The sequence below is a fragment of the Taudactylus pleione genome, unplaced genomic scaffold (genome assembly GCF_031769625.1).
Source record: "Taudactylus pleione unplaced genomic scaffold, aTauple2 ptg000070l, whole genome shotgun sequence".
NCBI lineage: Eukaryota > Metazoa > Chordata > Amphibia > Anura > Myobatrachidae > Taudactylus > Taudactylus pleione.
In genome coordinates this window covers 14,098,779-14,117,027 of record NW_028284472.1, presented here as the reverse complement: position 1 = coordinate 14,117,027, position 18,249 = coordinate 14,098,779, and the positions used below count along the sequence as shown (strand labels likewise).

General features: G+C 45.4%; 1 protein-coding gene across 3 annotated transcripts in view; it reads left to right on the top strand.

The window, feature by feature from the left end:
• PLA2G7 (phospholipase A2 group VII) overlaps positions 1-18,249 on the top strand; it is a 58,970-nt gene that overhangs the window by 22,341 nt on the left and 18,380 nt on the right. For all 3 annotated transcript variants that reach the window (XM_088467269.1, XM_088467268.1, XM_088467267.1), the window contains 5 exons: positions 5,707-5,859; positions 8,036-8,186; positions 11,828-11,921; positions 13,972-14,040; positions 14,880-15,033. In XM_088467269.1, coding sequence (XP_088323395.1) covers positions 5,761-5,859; positions 8,036-8,186; positions 11,828-11,921; positions 13,972-14,040; positions 14,880-15,033 — 567 coding nt within the window. In that variant the 5' untranslated portion in view covers positions 5,707-5,760. The remainder of the gene's footprint in view (positions 1-5,706; positions 5,860-8,035; positions 8,187-11,827; positions 11,922-13,971; positions 14,041-14,879; positions 15,034-18,249) is intronic.

The following is an 18,249-nucleotide window of genomic DNA, read 5'->3' as shown; positions in this document are numbered from 1 at the left end:
AGAAGCGGCATTGGTTGCAAATCATCCGTTTATCACCGTTCCGAGTAACCTTTGGACGGCTCAGAATAGCCGCAGGAACTGAGGTGCCGGAGCCATTTTAACTGCTTACGGCATCGCAGACGCAGGCTGTGACACACCTTGTTACCTCCCCCAATCCCAGACTGTCAATCACACTGGGAATAAAAAGATTACGGTAATGTACCTTGACGTAGTGCAGTGTGACTTAGACGCTTGTGCATTTTATCGATAATCTCTCAACTGTGTAAACATGGGCGTTGCTTACATTGTGTCTCTGAATCAGGCCCAGTGTTTTTAAAATGGCAATACAAATTCCCATTGGACGTATCCTTGCAGACGGCATCAGCCTGCGGGATCTGTGAAATGTCTGTACTGAGGAAATTGGATATAACATACCTACTCTAACACAGGTATAGTCATCTGTTTATGCTTATTGCAAATTACATTGGTCTCTTCATAAAGAAAACCCTTCAACCTGAAGTGATGCCAGCCTCAGTATTGTGGGGACATATATCATTGGTGTTTTCCTGGCAAACCTGGGGGGTTGACGGTAGGTCCAGGTGTGCTGAAGTCAAATACATAGGCAGCACCAATGTTTGTAGCTGTGCGAGGAGAGAGCAGTAGACACCAGGGCAGGACTGGCCATCTGGCAGTTCTAGCAAATGCCAGAAAGGCCAATGGCCAGATGGGCCGGTCCGGCCAATGCCGCCGAGGAGGGGACAGGATCAGCATGAATTTAGTGAGCATGCAGCATAAAGTTACTTTGTGATAAGGAACATTACTGTGTTAATGTGCATGGGGCTTTACTGTGTGGCATAATGTGCTAGAAGGTGCTAGAAGGGGTATTAATGTGTGTGGCACAATGTGTTAGAAGGGGCATTAATGTATGTGGAATAACGTTCTAGAAGGGGCATCACTGTGTGTGGTGTAAGGTGTTACAAGGTGCATTACTGTGTGGCATAATGTGTTAGAAGGGGAATTAATGTGTGTGCGGCATAACTTTTTAGAAGGGGCATTACTGTGTGGCATAATGTGTTTGAAGAGGCATTAATGTGTGTGGCATAATGTGTTAGAAGGGGCATTAATGTGTGTGGCATAATGTGTTAGAAGGGGCATTAATGTGTGTGGCACAATGTGTTAGAAGGGGCATTAATGTGTGTGTGGCATAAAGTTTTCGAAGGGGCGTTACTGTGTGGCATAATGTGATAGAAGGGGCATTAATGTGTGTGTGGCATGACTTTTTAGAAGGGGCATTACTCTGCGTGGTATAAGGTGTTACAAGGGGCATTGCTGTGTGGCAGTGTTAGAAGAGGCATTAATGTGTGTGGCACAATGTGTTAGAGGCATTAAGCACTACTGTGTGGCATCATTTGAATTGACCACACCTGTTTTTTTCAATGCGCCTTTGGCACGCACTCTCTCCCCGCTTCATTTATGGATGGCGGTGCCAAAATGTGTAGTTCCGGCTCTGCTCTGGTTTGCACAGATGTGTCCTCCTCTGTATTCAGCACCCTGCCCTAATAAATTCCAAAAGTGAACACTATCTAATCCTATGGCAGGGCTTGGTCATTTGGAAAAATGCCTTCCCTTGTGTGTGACCTACACCAATGTAGTGCCAGCTTTACCTGACAGAACCAACCAAATACCAAATGTATGACTATGGCATATGTGTGAATCCCCTGCAGGAGAACAGAGAATGATGTACACTTGTATGTTGTTCTAATATTAATTATATGTGTAAGAGCATAGACTAAAAAGTGGGAGGAGTCAGGAATAGTAAGGGGAGGAGTTTATGCCAGGAGCCAGGTGCTGACGCGAGGTGGCCAGTCCGGCCCTGAAACACACCCTGCCACTCCTACAGGGAATCGATTTGCAAACATTGTTATATGTTTTCTGTTGCTTTATTATGTGAAGACAGTGTGATAGTTTGCAGAGCTCATCCGGCTGTTTGCTGTCTGTTGTAGTGAACAGAGGAAGGGAAGGGACCACCAAGCACAGATTAGAATCAGACGTATTCTTATACAGGCCTCTAGATCTGTTAAAAGACAAGTAAGTAGCTGGCTTAGCCCATGAAACGCACTGTTAATCATCTATTTTGACAGCACATGGTGATCAGTGGGTTCCCGAATCCATAACGCAAATGTGCAGCCATAGAATATATGACACAAGCTACATACTACTCCTCCTTAAATACTCTATGCCGCTGTGAGCATGCCAACAATCAGTCTGTTTGACGGAATGTCCATCCACAGACAACCAACAGGAACTGAAGATTGATAGCGGGAAGGCGCTCTGTATGCCTTCAAAAAGGTGATGTTCCCTGTTCCCTATTTAGTCCAGGCCACATACAGGGCATAAGTCCAGCAACTAAAGCATTTGCTAATCCATATGGTGGGTGCATAATATTATTTGCAGCTTCGGCTCAATGTGAAATATTTATTATTTATTTAAATATACTTACTATGACCCCGCGGTGACAATCATTATTTATCAAAGTGTTACATGATATTGTACTGCGGCGGATTACCAGGCCGGGGCTCCTCTGGGAGTCCCAGTAAAAATCTTGTCCTGAGACAGTGTTTCCAGACTTAGAGTATCAGCATTTATTCCATGAAACCCTAGACCAAAAAATAATGAAATTAAGTGAATTGTACTTACCTGTCATCCTTAGGGTTAGTTACAGTGAATCCGGAAAGTATTCACAGCACTTCACTTTCTCCAAATTTTGTTATGTTACAGCCTTATTCCAGAATGGAATAAATTAATTTTTGTCCTCAAAATTCTACACACAATACCCCATAATGACAACTTGTAAAAAGATTTTTTGAGATTTTTGCAAATTTAATTAAAAAAAACCCACTATGAAATCACATGTACATAAGTATTCACAGCCTTTGCCATTAAGCTCAAAATTGAACTCAGGTGCATCCTGTTTCCACTGATCATCCTTGAGATGTTCCTACAGCCTAATTGGAGTCCACCTGTGGTAAATTCAGTTGATTGGACGATTTTGAAAGGCATATACTTGTCTATATAAGGTTCCACACTTGACAGTGCATGTCAGAACACAAACCAAGCATAAAGTCCAAGGAATTATCTGTAGACCTCAGAGACAGGATTGTCTTGAGGCACAAATCTGGGGAAGGGTACAGAAAAAGATCTGCTCCTTTGAAGGTCCCAATGAGCACAGTGGCCTCCATCATCCGTAAATGGAAGAAGTTCAGAACCAACTGAGCGATCGGGGGAGAAGGGCCCTAGTCAGGGAGGTGACCAAGAACCCGATGGTCACTCTGTCAGAGCTACAGCATTCCTCTGTGGAGAGAGAAGAACCTTCCAGAAGGACAACCATCTCTGCAGCAATCCACCAATCAGGCCTGTATGGTAGAGTGGCCAGACGGAAGCCACTCCTTAGTAAAAAGCACATGGCAGCCCGCCTGGAGTTTGACAAAATGCACCTGAAGGACTCTCAGACCATGAGAGACAAAGATTGAACTCTATGGCGTGAATGCCAGGCGTTATTGTTGGAGGAAACCAGGCACCGCTCATCACCAGGCCAATACCATCCCTACAGTGAAGCATGGTGGTGGCAGCATCATACTGTGGGGATGTTTTTCAGTGGCAGGAATTGGGAGACTAGTCAGGATAGAGGGAAAGATGAATGCAACAATGTACAGACATATCCTCAATGAAAACCTGCTCCAGAGCGCTTTTGACCTCAGACCGGGGCGACGGTTCATCTGTCAGCAGGACAACGACCCTAAGCACACAGCCAGGAAATCAAAGGAGTGGCTTCAGGACAACTCTGCGAATGTCCTTGAGTGGCCCAGCCAGAGCCCAGACTTGAATCCAATTGAACATCTCTGGAGAGATCTGAAAATGGCTGTGCACCTACGCTTCCCATACAACCTGATGGAGCTTGAGAGGTGCTGCAAAGAGGAATGGGCGAAACTGCCTAAAGATTGGTGTGGCAAGCTTGTGGCATATTTTCAAAAAGACTTGAGGCTGTAATTGCTGCCAAAGGTGCATCAACAAAAGTATTGAGCAAAGGCTGTGAATACTTATGTACATGTGATTTGTTAGTTGTTTTTTTTTATTAAATCTGCAAAAATCGCAAATAAAACTTTTTACATGTTGTCATGAATTAATTTATTCCATTTTGGAATAAGGCTGTAACATGACAAAATGTGTAAAAAGTGAAGCGTTGTGAATACTTTCCAGATGTACTGTATGTGGTGGACAAGCCTGCACTTCTGTTTACTCTCATATTTTATGATTGGCAGCCACCAGCACTGGTTTTGACTCTCACATGGACCTTAAAAAGTTTAATTTGGTCCTGGACCAACAACCCGTGTCACCTCTGCAAGTGCCCAGCAGCAGCCCAGGTTGACACCGCACCCAGTTTGGAGACCACTGTCCTGAGCAAATATTTCACCCTCTACCACCAAAGTCGCAGTGATATGCACAAGCATAACCATACTTGCCGATCTTTGGGCTGCCTCCTCTGGAAGGGGCAGTCGGGTTGGTACTGCAGGGATTGTTGTGCGGCAGAAGTGGGTGGTACAGGGGCATGATGAGTTGATTGCGTCATTGTGGCTCCATCCCCCGCTATACAGTGCTGTGATTACTGGCATTGCGAAGTGGGTGGAGCCATGAAGATGCGATTAAACGCGAATGGCATCATCGGCCGTCTTTAGCTCCCACTTCACTCTGGGATTTGGGTGGCCAGGTGGCTCCGGGAGAATTGCCCACTCTTCCTGGCCCCCTGGATCGACCACCTGATTTTCAGGAGCTTCCTGGACGATCCAGGAGTAGGCAATTATGGGCATATAGCTAATATTCACACACATGCTTAGTGATTGGACCCAGCTTATCCATCTTCATTGGTGCCCATTTTGGGGTGTAGTTAAGGCCATCCAGAGATGGTATGAGCTAGGCTTTTTGCTGCTTGTTAAATTGAATTGAATTTTATTTATATAGCGCATCTCTCCAATAGACCCCTATAACATACCTCACCTGACAATGCCTCTAGTAGGGTTTATGTGTAAATCCTCTCTGTGGCGACCCATCTCCTAAATAAACCCAAGCACTAATACCCTGTTCATATTATTCTGGTACCTATCTATTGACCAGTAGATCAAGGCTTCCAGTAGATGGCTACGAACAATGCACTCTGCTCCATCGCACTAGACTGTAACCGATCTGTTGTGGTGCACACGGTCCCCTGGGTCCAAGGTGGCCCACACCGCGCACCCTGCACCCATTAATTCAATACTTATCTCTCCGGAGTCCCATGTCGGCGGTAGAAATGCTGTACAAATCACTGGCAAAATGGAGCAGCGGCCATTTTCCTGGCGTTTTGCGCATGCGCAGTAGGGAAATTGCTGGAAGAAAGACTGCCGTGCCATTTCTCTGGTGACCTGCGCAGGCACAGTAGACTCTGGTACAGCACTAGAGTCTACTGCTGTGCTTATTGCACTGCCAGCCGCCGGGTAGAGAGGAAGGGGGCTCCGGACGGAGACTGCACATGGGACCCCTCCTCTCTTAATACCATTACAATTGCAAACCATGCTGCATTGGTTTGTCTGAGGGCAAAGTTACTCTAGAGTCCGCTCCTACAGTATGTGAAAGGTTTACATAGACCAGTGCTGTTCATGTGACATCAACCACCACAACCAATTTATGTTCCAGGCCCAGAAGAAGTCTCCTGTCAGCCAGTGGGTGAGGTATAAAGCATCACAGAAGATGGGGAGTTATAGCAGTGTCCAGTTTTGTGGGATACCCCAGGGGAAAGGACCCCATATCGTGGGCTGCTGTGATTTGATGAGCGATCACACCATTCAGGTATAGGAATTAACCAAGACTTTATTTCCTAAGGGTATGTTTCCTTATGTTTCCTTGATCTGTATCATTTGTGCATTTTCGAGGATTTATATTGACCTGCGCCTACACGCAGTGAAGCCCCTACACATACAAATACAGCCTGACAGCTTACGTTGTGTCTCTGATGATGTCATTGGCCAGTGGTGAATGGATAGGCGCAGTGTCAGGCGTACTGGTACAATCAGCAGAATGACTGTCAGCAGCACCATAAGGAAGTTCATTTTGCATTTGAAGATTTATTCTGACCACTAGGCCATGGTGTATAATATTATTATTTAGAAGGTTGCACAATTGCTGTCAAAGGGGTGTGTGACATAAATCCGTGGGACGCTGATGATGAGATACCTGGCTCAGCAGTTACGTGAGAGATGACGGCGCATGGAATACAGTGAGACATTGCAAGTCCTGACGGGCCCTGTCACTGTGACATCACCATCTGTACTGTCTCACTGTCGCTATCTTGTAACCAGATCTCTGGGTGTGATACAGGGAAGCTCATGCACAGCTCAGTGAATGCTCAAATAGAGGGAGTGGAAAGCTGTTTAATTATTAATATTACTATCATCCTCCATAATGCAACTATCATCCTCCATAATCATAATGCAACTATCATCCTCCATAATGCAACTACCATCATCCATAATGCAACTACCATCCTCCATAATGCAACTACCATCATCCATAATGCAACTATCATCCTCCATAATCATAATGCAACTATCATTCTCCATAATGCAACTATCATCCTCCATAATGCAACTATCATCCTCCATAATCATAATGCAACTATCATCATCCATAATGCAACTATCATCCTCCATAATCATAATGCAACTATCATCCTCCATAATCATAATGCAACTATCATCCTCCATAATGCAACTACCATCATCCATAATGCAACTATCATCCTCCATAATGCAACTACCATCATCCATAATGCAACTATCATCCTCCATAATCATAATGCAACTATCATCATCCATAATGCAACTATCATCCTCCATAATGCAACTACCATCCTCCATAATGCAACTACCATCATCCATAATGCAACTATCATCCTCCATAAACATAATGCAACTATCATCATCCATAATGCAACTATCATCCTCCATAATGCAACTATCATCATCCATAATCATAATGCAACTATCATCATCCATAATGCAACTATCATCCTCCATAATCATAATGCAACTATCATCATCCAGAATGCAACTATCATCCTCCATAATGCAAGTATCATCATCCATAATCATAATGCAACTATCATCATCCATAATGCAACTATCATCCTCCATAATGCAAGTATCATCATCCATAATCATAATGCAACTATCATCATCCATAATGCAACTATCATCCTCCATAATCATAATGCAACTATCATCCTCCATAATCATAATGCAACTATCATCCTCCATAATGCAACTACCATCATCCATAATGCAACTATCATCCTCCATAATGCAACTACCATCATCCATAATGCAAGTATCATCCTCCATAATCATAATGCAACTATCATCATCCATAATGCAACTATCATCATCCATAATGCAACTATCCTATCATCATCCATAATGCAACTATCCTATCATCATCCATAATGCAACTATCATCATCCATAATGCAAGTATCATCCTCCATAATCATAATGCAACTATCATCATCCATAATGCAACTATCATTCTCCATAATCATAATGCAACTATCATCATCCATAATCATAATGCAACTATCATCATCCATAATGCAACTATCATCCTCCATGATGAGGGAACCAGGGGGCTCACAATTAAACAACAGATCCATTTATCTTGTGTTACTATGAGATGTTTCACTTGTCATTACTTCAACTACTGGGAAATAGGAAATGGGAATAAGGAAGATAATTATGCAAAACTAGTGTGACATAGCCTATTGTATGTGCTGCAAATGTGCATCAATTCAATACACGAGTGAATGTCCTTATTGTTATATAACTTGTTATTTTCTGGCTGTATTATTCCTTGTCCGACCCTAAGGAATGTTCCCCGACCTGTCTGCATTGCTGTGCCTTGTGTCCTCTCCCTGGCCTTGCTGCAGCTCAGGAGTCGCCCACAATACTAAGTGGCTGTTTTGTCTCCTACAGGGCAGTTTTCTCCGGCTGTTTTACCCCTGTGTAGACAGCGATGAGTATGAAGACGCCGTGTGGATCCCCAGGAGGGAGTATTACCTGGGTCTAGCCGACACGCTGAAGCTGAACCGATCTGTTGTTGATTTCATTTTTAGGAATTATTTTGGTGAGTTTTGTCTGAGATGTGTGACTTATTGTTTGTATAACTTGTATTACTAGTCACAGTGCACACAGAGTGTCTCTCTCTGTACACAACACCTCATGCACATTTGTTTGTGAGCTCAAATATGCTGAAATGAAACCAGATATGTACTGTAAATAGTTATTATATTATATATATTGAGGCACCCTCTTGCGACTTTGCAAATCCAAGCAGTCCTGAGTGAGTCTATGCTCCTGAAGCATGGCTGTGGGATTTGAGATGTCGGAACCTTATTCCCTGCGTACAAGGATGCAGTCTCTCTGTATGACACGCCCCCGAAACAGTCATGACACACCTGCGTTCCTTGCAGCAGGTCCTGTCACCTCCCACAAACGCTCCCTGGCTGTCAATCACACGAAAGTAAACAGTTGCTGGAAGCAAGTACTGTAATTGGTCCTTGATGCATGTGCATTGTGACCTAGGCTGGGTACACATCGGAATGATGTGTATCTCTGACTACGGCACGACCGACGAGATGTCAGTCAGCCTTACACACTGAACGATATAGCGCACGATCGCTCGCTGTTTAGTTCATGGCTGCATGCAGATGTAGGCCGTGCAGCACAGCAGATGGGATGACCCCGTTGTCGGTGGGCGGGAGCGTGCTGTAATGCGTACACAATTCATTGTTCACCATTGATTGTGTGTCCCAGTCTCGGTCTGTTAAGATCGTTAAATTTGCGGACGATATCACTATCGTTGGCTTAATGCTTAATAACTAACGGGGATGAACTTGCCTATAGAGCTTAGGTGGCTAGAATGTTTGAGTGGAGCGGTGGTAACTGTCTCCTAAACACGATGAAAACAAAGGAAATGATTATTGACTTTAGGAAATGTGATACTCCTACAAAGGCCCCGGTGTCTAGGTGGTTTGACCATTGACGTAGTGCCCTCCTTTAAGTTGCTGGGGTTCTATATCTCGAATACTTTGTCATGGTCCTTAAATTCAGCCTTCTTGGTTAAGAAGGCACATCAACGTTTGCTCTTCCTGCGTCGTTTCAGATCTGCGTGTGTGAGCAGGGGGACCCTCTTAAATTTTTGTCATAGCATCGTGGAAAGTGTTCGGACTTATGGTATTGTTGCTTGGTATGGGAACTGTACTGAGGCTGAACGGAGGGCGTTGGATAGGGTGGTTGGAACAGCTAGTGGAATTATCGGAGTGGCGCTACCGTGCACACGGGAGATATATGAAAAAAGGCTCCGGAAGAAAACTAGCTCTATTTTAGCAGATTCCAGCCATCCTAATCACGCTCTTTTTGAGAAATTGCCATCAAATAGGCGTTTTAGAGCTGTGCGCACTCGCACAAAGCGATATCATAATAGTTTATTTCCTACAGCCGTGCGTATGTTAAACGGTTAACTCAAATTGTTATATGGTGTTGCATTATAGTGTAATTTGCTGCCTGTTTTACTATGTGGTATGTTGCTGTGTTGTTTTTTCGTTGACATCACTTGTGCTGTCAATGACAATAAAGTGTTATTATTATTATTATTATTATTATTATTATTACAATGACGATGTGTACGATATGTTGCTCCAGTCCGCTGGATCAGACGATATATAACGTCTGATGTTTACCAACCCTTAGATGCTTGCACGGTTTACTGATGATCGGTCAACTCTGTAAACATCGGAATAGCATACAACTCTGAATCATGTTCATGGTGTCCCTGTTGCTATGGGCAAGTTTCTTTTGCACATTATGTTCAATTATATTTATACAAGATGTATAAATAATATATTTAGATAATTGTGTTTATATAGGCTCACTAGATGTAGCTTTTAGTTTCCATTTCTATTTGTGGAATGTAAAATATCATGAGTAGAATATACTGCACAACAAATTCTTTTTGCAGTATTTTATCTATTGTCTCCAAGTTGTTCATTGTAATGGTCACTGGTGAATTATGGCCAGGCTAGTCTTAAGCAGTCCCCTTCCCATAGAAAATGTGCTCACTGTTACCCGGCTGCACCCAGGTCCTGAACAAGTTCCATGAAACTGAAAATTCTTGACATGCACCAAGGAACAGAAATGTCAGGGTAGGCACCAAGAACAGAAAGGTCAGGGCAGGCACCAAGAACAGAAAGGTCAGGGCAGGCACCAAGGAACAGAAAGGTCAGGGCAGGCACCAAGGAACAGAAAGGTCAGGGCAGGCACCAAGGAACAGAAAGGTCAGGGCAGGCACCAAGGAACAGAAAGGTCAGGGCAGGCACCAAGGAACAGAAAGGTCAGGGCAGGCACCAAGGAACAGAAAGGTCAGGGCAGGCACCAAGGAACGGAAAGGTCAGGGCAGGCACCAAGGAACAGAAAGGTCAGGGCAGGCACCAGGGAACAGAAAGGTCAGTTCAGACAAAGCGGAACCATAGTCAGTCATATAGGGAATAACAGCCAGGTCAGAAAGAATGAACGCATCTAAGTGATACCAGGCCTGGACTTATATAGAGGCATCTTTAAGGCACACCTGGACATCCACACATATACAATGCTCAGCATAGCTCAATAAAAAGCTCAAATTGCCCTTGAACACAACAAACCCATATAGGTTTCAATATAAAGTATATGAGTAGGGGATGCGCTAATCCGCGGTATCTTTGAAGTCGCCTTTCAGTAAAGTGCAGTTCTCTTTGTCTTATATAATCCGTTTGTCTACTCTCACACAGGGGGTCATTCAGAGCCGGTCGCGAGCGCTGAGCGCTCGCAACCGACTCGATGTTGCCCCACTGGGCATGCACATGACGGAGCCGGCTCTGTCATGCGCATGCGCGAGACCCGGCTAGTGACGGTCGCTCCGTCGCTAGGGGTCTCGCAGCAGACAGGGCGAGCTGTCGATGGTGAGTGACAGCTCGCCCCATTTGGGAGGCGGGCAGGGGGCGTGCCTGCCCAAATGAAGGCGTTCCCGCCGGAACGCTTGCCGTTTGGGTGCGGCCCCACTGACATCATTGCTGATGTCAGTGGGGAGCTTACTGCTCGATCAGAGCAGGAAGCTCCCTGGGGCTTACGAGTGCTCAGACCCAACCTTAGGGTCTGGTCGTAAGCCCCAATGGTCACGATGGTCTTGACCATCGCGACCATCACCCATGTCGGTCGCTAGAGCTGTGGGTGTTAACCCACAGCTTAGCGATCGACAAGGAGGCGATCGTTCAGGATGCAAGCGGCCGCCCTGATTCAGGGCGACCGCTTGCAACTAACGACCGCCTCTGAATGAGGTCCACAGTCTTCTGTGAATCTTACTCATGTGTGACGCACCTATCATAATGCAGCAGGGCTGGTATTACATCATTGTTGATTTAATATGATGTCATTGTTGGCATGATGTCCACAAGATGTTCAGAAGGTCCAAAACTATGACCAGAGGGAACAAAGGAGGTAGTTACATTCCCCATGTGGTTCATGGGATAATATTGAGGTTAGAGTGCCTAGTAGGCCTATGGCAGCACTGATATATGGCTATAAGTATATATCTGCACTGATAAACGTCTACAGGTATAAGATGCAGAGCCGTCCTCCATAATTAACAGATTATAATGAGTGGTTGCTTGTGTCTGGGAATAGTAATGGCAGATGTAACTACAGTGATTACAATCAGTTCTCTGCTCTTTATAGGCTCTGTGAAATGTCCTGCAAAGCTAAACGCCCCTTTCAAGCCAGGAGAGAAATACCCCCTGGTTATATTCTCCCATGGTCTGGGAGCTTTCAGGTAATAATTACTTAAAACATAAAAAGTACTATATATGTTGCTTTACTATTAATTAATGAGACTTAAAGAGAGCTTTACATTTAACTTATTGACTTGTACATCCTCTATCGCAACTCTTTTTCTAAATGTTTTTTTTCTTCTATTATTCTGTGCTTTCCAGCCATGTGTTTATAACATCAGTTATCGCTCTGAGATACAAGACTAAGTTTCTCTCTGAATGTAATTGTCAATGCAGAGAGCTGAAGAATGTTGTTTCCTCCCCTAGAGCAACATTAATACACAACTGTGCACAATGATATAAACACGCTGCTAAAAAGCAGATAATGGATAGTGAAGACAGGGCCTGATCTAGAGGCGCTCGCAAAAAGCGAGCCCTCGCTCTGAATCAGGGCGGGCGCTGGTTTTTTTAGTTACGGCCTCCTGGCCACTCGCATAGCTGTGGGTGACCACCCACAGCTATTGCGAGCGGCCAGGATGATGGTCGCGATGGTCAAGACCATTGCGACCATCGGGCTTGTGACGAGACCCTTGTGGTAGGGTCTCATGGCCACAAGCCCCAGAGAGCTTCTGGCTCTAATAGAGCCGGAAGCTCTCTCACTGACATCACTGGTGATGTCAGTGGGGCCGCCCACAACCGGCAGGCATTCGCTTGGGAACGCCTCCGTTTGTGAAGCCACCCCCCAGCCACGCCTACAAAACGGGGCGAGCTGTCAATCAACATCGACAGCTGCCCCTTTTGTAGTGAGCCACGGAGCGAGTGCTTTTTGCGCTCGCTCCGGGGCTTGCACACGCCGCGCGTGCGCACTGGGCCACCATCGACCCGCTTGCGAGCGCTATGCGCTTGGGAGCAGGTCTAAATCAGGCCCACTGTTCATTATATATAAATACACTTCTATACTGCATGAAATGCCAGAGTCATCTGAAGGTGTTAAACAGATTTAAGGAAGCTCACTGCAAGTCCGCTGAGGAGAGCAGAATTTGCACAGAAATAGTAATAGAACAAGACTGGGTAGCAACAGACAGACAAATAGGTAAGAGGGCCCTGCTTGCAAGCTTACCATCTATACGTAGTGTGTATCCAGTGCACAAAGTTTAACCCATTTGGTCCTATCCAATGGCTATAAAGCGAAAGGACCATTAAACCCACATATTTTGAAATATAAAGGTAATATTGAATGTTCCATTCTTCTTCTGTAAATATAAAGTCTGGTCCTCCCCCTCCGTGACAGACAGCTGAAGCTCCTCCCACATCTGTGTCCTCATTGTATGAGTGGGAATCTCATACAGGGTGTAACACCTTGCGCAGAGGGGATGCAGTCAGGAGGCCGACGGTCGAAATGCTGACCGCCGGCTTCCTGACTGTCTAATGCCGGCAGGGGTCTAAGGTCTAATGACAGGTGTCGAAATCCTGACGTCTGACATTTAACCTACGCCGGGAGCCCGATGCCCGGCATACAGATCGAAGGTAAGCCGGGGGTGGACAGCCGCGGGGGGGGGGGGGAGGGTTAGGTTAGGGGCTCCCGGGGAGATTTAGGGTTAGGCACCCCCCGGGAGGGTTAGGTTTAGGCTAGGGGAAGGGAAGGTTAGAGTTAGGCACCCCCATGGGGAGGTTAGGGTTAGGCACCCCCCCACCGGGAAACTTAGGGTTAGGCTGCGGGGAAGGGGGGGTTAGGTTTCGGCACTTACAGGGGTGGTTAGCCATTTGGGGGGGAGGTTACATTTAGGCACCCCAAAAGGAGGGTTAGGGGGGGTTAGGTTAGTCAGTACTTACCAAAACAGCAGTCGGGATCTTCACTGGTGCCGGGCGTTGGTATTAGAACCGCCGGACATGCGGTAGACCATAATGGTATATGGTACAGAATTCAGTTTTGTAATAAACCAAATTTGATTTATGTTAATGTAAGATAATGATTTTCCTTGCTCGTTTGTGTTCTATAACAAGCCCTGGCTAGTGATGTAGTGCAGCCGCAAGTGGCGTCATAGGTTGCATAGTGCTGTATCAGACTGATAAGATTATATTCCTTTACTAAATGCTGACGTCTGCTTACAGGACACTGTACTCGGCTATCTGCATTGGGCTGGCGTCTCAGGGCTTTGTAGTCGCTGCAGTGGAACACAGGTAGGTGCTCGATTTATCCACCAATGAGGATCCATCAGAATACGCTAGGAAATGCCATTGTGTACCTACAGGGGGCGCAGCCAGTGCTCTGGGTATTACAATACTCATTAGCACGCAGCCTATAAATTATTAGCAACTAGTCACGTGACATTATTATAGTCCTTCTTGCCTCGTGCCTCAGTGTTGTCCTGTACTAATGTATCGTAGAGAGTCCATTGTTCCTTATAATACTCATGGTTACATAATGACCCTAGTGAGTTTACGAATTGCCTTCTTATATATTGTATGTACATAAAGTGGCTGCCCCCACTCTCTATAGGGATGGGTGAACTTTAAACCATAGACTGTAATCATATCATTATATTGTATATTTGTGTAGTACATATAATATCTGTATACGCTGTGTGTTCTGATGTCTTGGCTTAAAATTATGTTATCACTTCAATGGTCATTATGTAATCATGAGTATTATAAGGAACAATGGACTCTACTATACATTATTACGGGAATTGGGAGTAAGTCAGGTGTACATTGTTATTATAACGTTGGTTGCCTTCTGGATTGTCTGAGCCTGAGATCCAGAACTATTGGATGTACCATGGTTATATGTTAGCCGGGTACAGGAGCAGGTCAGTATACTGGGTGGTGTGACATGATTCCCAGAGATATATGCTAGTTATATGCGCAGGCTTAGTCTGGTGTTCTGTCCTGACAGGCATCTTACAGTCAGTCCGATAAGTGGGTGATTCTTTGGTAAAAAAACAAAACATTTGCACTGACTTGTTATCATAGGAAGAGTCCAATGCTATAATAACTATACATATATAATTATGTGACAGAGATGAATCTGCATCTGCAACATTTTATTTCCGGGAGAGATCCTCCGCTGACACCTGTGCGCAGGAGAAGGAGTGCGACCCTCTGGAGAAAGTATGGATATACAATAAGCCTGTAAAACCAGGGGCGGATGAATTCCCTCTGCGATTTGAACAGGTATTAATAAGACCGTATTGCCCTGGATACAGGGATTATCAGGTGTTCTAAATCACCATACAATAACCCAAAAAAAGAAAATCATTCTCATTATCAGTTATGTTCTCCTCTTACTTATGTCCTGTATTATTCAGCAGAATGTAACGCGTCACCTATCAGCCTGCAAAACCGCAGCCTTCATGTTTATCCGTCATGTTCTGAATCTCAGACCTTCCTGTGCATATGGAAACTATGCATGAGACAATTAAAGTGACACCTGAGCAAATCCTGTTCTGTGAATGTATTCCTGAATATACAATATATTGCACTTGTGTAACTTTCTCACACTCTTTGTAGAAATAGAAAGATTTAGTTATTCATCTATGTATCCCTGTTATTGTGCTTTGTTTTGAACATACATCTTTATTTTGATGTCATTCCCATTGCTCCATCAGGGTCCCGTTGAATGCTTGGTGGCCATATGAAACCCACATATCATTTGTTACTTGTTTTCATGCATTGGTACTTAGGCATTTCCAGTGTGGTAACCTCAGACGCCCTTACAATAGGCACCTTAGCTGTCACTGTATGGAAAACTTCCCAGCCCCCTCTCTGGATTACATGTGTTTGTGGCTCATTATCCCAGCCCCCTCTCTGGATTACATGTGTTTGTGGCTCATTATCCCAGCCCCCTCTCCGGATGGCATGTGTTTGTGGCTCATTATTCCAGCCCTCTCTCCGGGTTACATGTGTTTGTGACTCATTATCCCAGCCCCGTCTCCAGATTACATGTGTTTGTGGCTCATTATCCCAGCCCCCTCTCCGGATGGCATGTGTTTGTGGCTCATTATTCCAGCCCTCTCTCCGGGTTACATGTGTTTGTGGCTCATTATCCCAGCCCCCTCTCCGGATGGCATGTGTTTGTGGCTCATTATCCCAGTCCCCTCTAAGGATGGCATGTGTTTGTGTCTCATTATCCCAGCCCCCTCTCCGGATGGTATGTGTTTGTGGCTCATTATCCCAGCCCCCTCTCCGGATGGTATGTGTTTGTGGCTCATTATCCCAGCCCCCTCTCCAGATTACATGTGTTTGTGGCTCATTATCCCAGCCCCCTCTCCAGATTACATGTGTTTGTGGCTCATTATCCCAGCCCCCTCTCCGGATGGCATGTGTTTGTGGCTCATTATCCCAGTCCCCTCTAAGGATGGTATGTGTTTGTGTCTCATTATCCCAGCCCCCTCTCCGGATGGTATGTGTTTGTGGCTCATTATCCCAGCCCCCTCTCCGGATGGTATGTGTTTGTGGCTCATTATCCCAGCCCCCTCTCCAGATTACATGTGTTTGTGGCTCATTATCCCAGCCCCCTCTCCAGATTACATGTGTTTGTGGCTCATTATCCCAGCCCCCTCTCCGGATTGCATGTGTTTGTGGCTCATTATCCCAGCCCCCTCTCCGGATTACATGTGTTTGTGGCTCATTATCCCAGCCCCCTCTCCGGATGGCATGTGTTTGTGGCTCATTATCCCAGTCCCCTCTAAGGATGGCATGTGTTTGTGTCTCATTATCCCAGCCCCCTCTCCGGATGGTATGTGTTTGTGGCTCATTATCCCAGCCCCCTCTCCGGATGGTATGTGTTTGTGGCTCATTATCCCAGCCCCCTCTCCAGATTACATGTGTTTGTGGCTCATTATCCCAGCCCCCTCTCCAGATTACATGTGTTTGTGGCTCATTATCCCAGCCCCCTCTCCGGATGGCATGTGTTTGTGGCTCATTATCCCAGTCCCCTCTAAGGATGGTATGTGTTTGTGTCTCATTATCCCAGCCCCCTCTCCGGATGGTATGTGTTTGTGGCTCATTATCCCAGCCCCCTCTCCGGATGGTATGTGTTTGTGGCTCATTATCCCAGCCCCCTCTCCAGATTACATGTGTTTGTGGCTCATTATCCCAGCCCCCTCTCCGGATTGCATGTGTTTGTGGCTCATTATCCCAGCCCCCTCTCCGGATTACATGTGTTTGTGGCTCATTATCCCAGCCCCCTCTCCAGATTACATGTGTTTGTGGCTCATTATCCCAGCCCCCTCTCCGGATGGTATGTGTTTGTGGCTCATTATCCCAGCTCCCTCTCCGGGATGTATCCTCATCAGAGTCATGGTAGAATAAAGATAGATATACCATCCAGATAAAATATATTAATAACCGTGTGATGGCAATTATAGGCGAGGAGAAGCCCCTGTGCTGCACAGTAAATACTTGTTTGATGGCGTTCAGTTGAATCAGTGCGTCTGTGAGCATATGTAATCGATGATGGATTCCAAACATGTAAGGCAGAGGGAGAATCGCAGCCGACCTACCGGTGTGTTCACATATATCTATCCTATGTGCCCTACAAGTCGCGCTACACATAACGCGGGAACTGTGTGACTCTGTAGCGCCGAGCTTTTTTTCGTGCAACTTTTTACATTCAAATGCGTCTTATTCACACAGCGATGCGAATAGGTTACACAAGCAGCTTCCATTGATTAAAATGATATGCAGCATGCCTATGTTCTGTGTGCCACTGCCGGTGGATCCTCATGCAAAACGCTACGTTACAGTGTTACAGCCGCTGACACTGTAACGTAGCATTTTGCATGCAGATACACCCACAGTTGCTCAATATATTCATGCCGCATATCATTTTAATCAGCAGAAACTGCTTATGCTACATATTGTAACGAAAAGAGGCTCAGCGCTACGGAGTCAAGCAGCGGCATGGTGCGACTAGAAGGGCTGCTTAACGTGCAAGGAGGCTAGATGTATGAGGACACATCTGTAACAGCCAGGAGAGGTTTACGGCATCCATTGGCCACTCATTGATCCCGTGGTGCCACCGCAAAGATGGCACATTCTGGGTTGAAGGGGATATAATTCTGCGTGAGTTTTAGCCTGGACACAAAAATTCTTCACTAGAGGACATCCCCAGAAGTGTAAAAAGGTGGCATCTCAATGGGCGCATTTAGGTCGGGCAGAAGAGAGTGACAGGCCCATCAAAAACCGATGATGTGGGGACAAATAACTTATGTAAGATATTTAATAATAGCTCTTTATACAGTACATGCTAGCATTAAGAAGGTGGCAAAACTGATTACAAATGTTAATGATACTGGTATCTTTAGGGGAAAAGGTAGGAAAATATGGTGCCATTGGGTAATACATGTTCACAACTCTGAATGGTCCAACTCGTCTCTGAGGTGACCA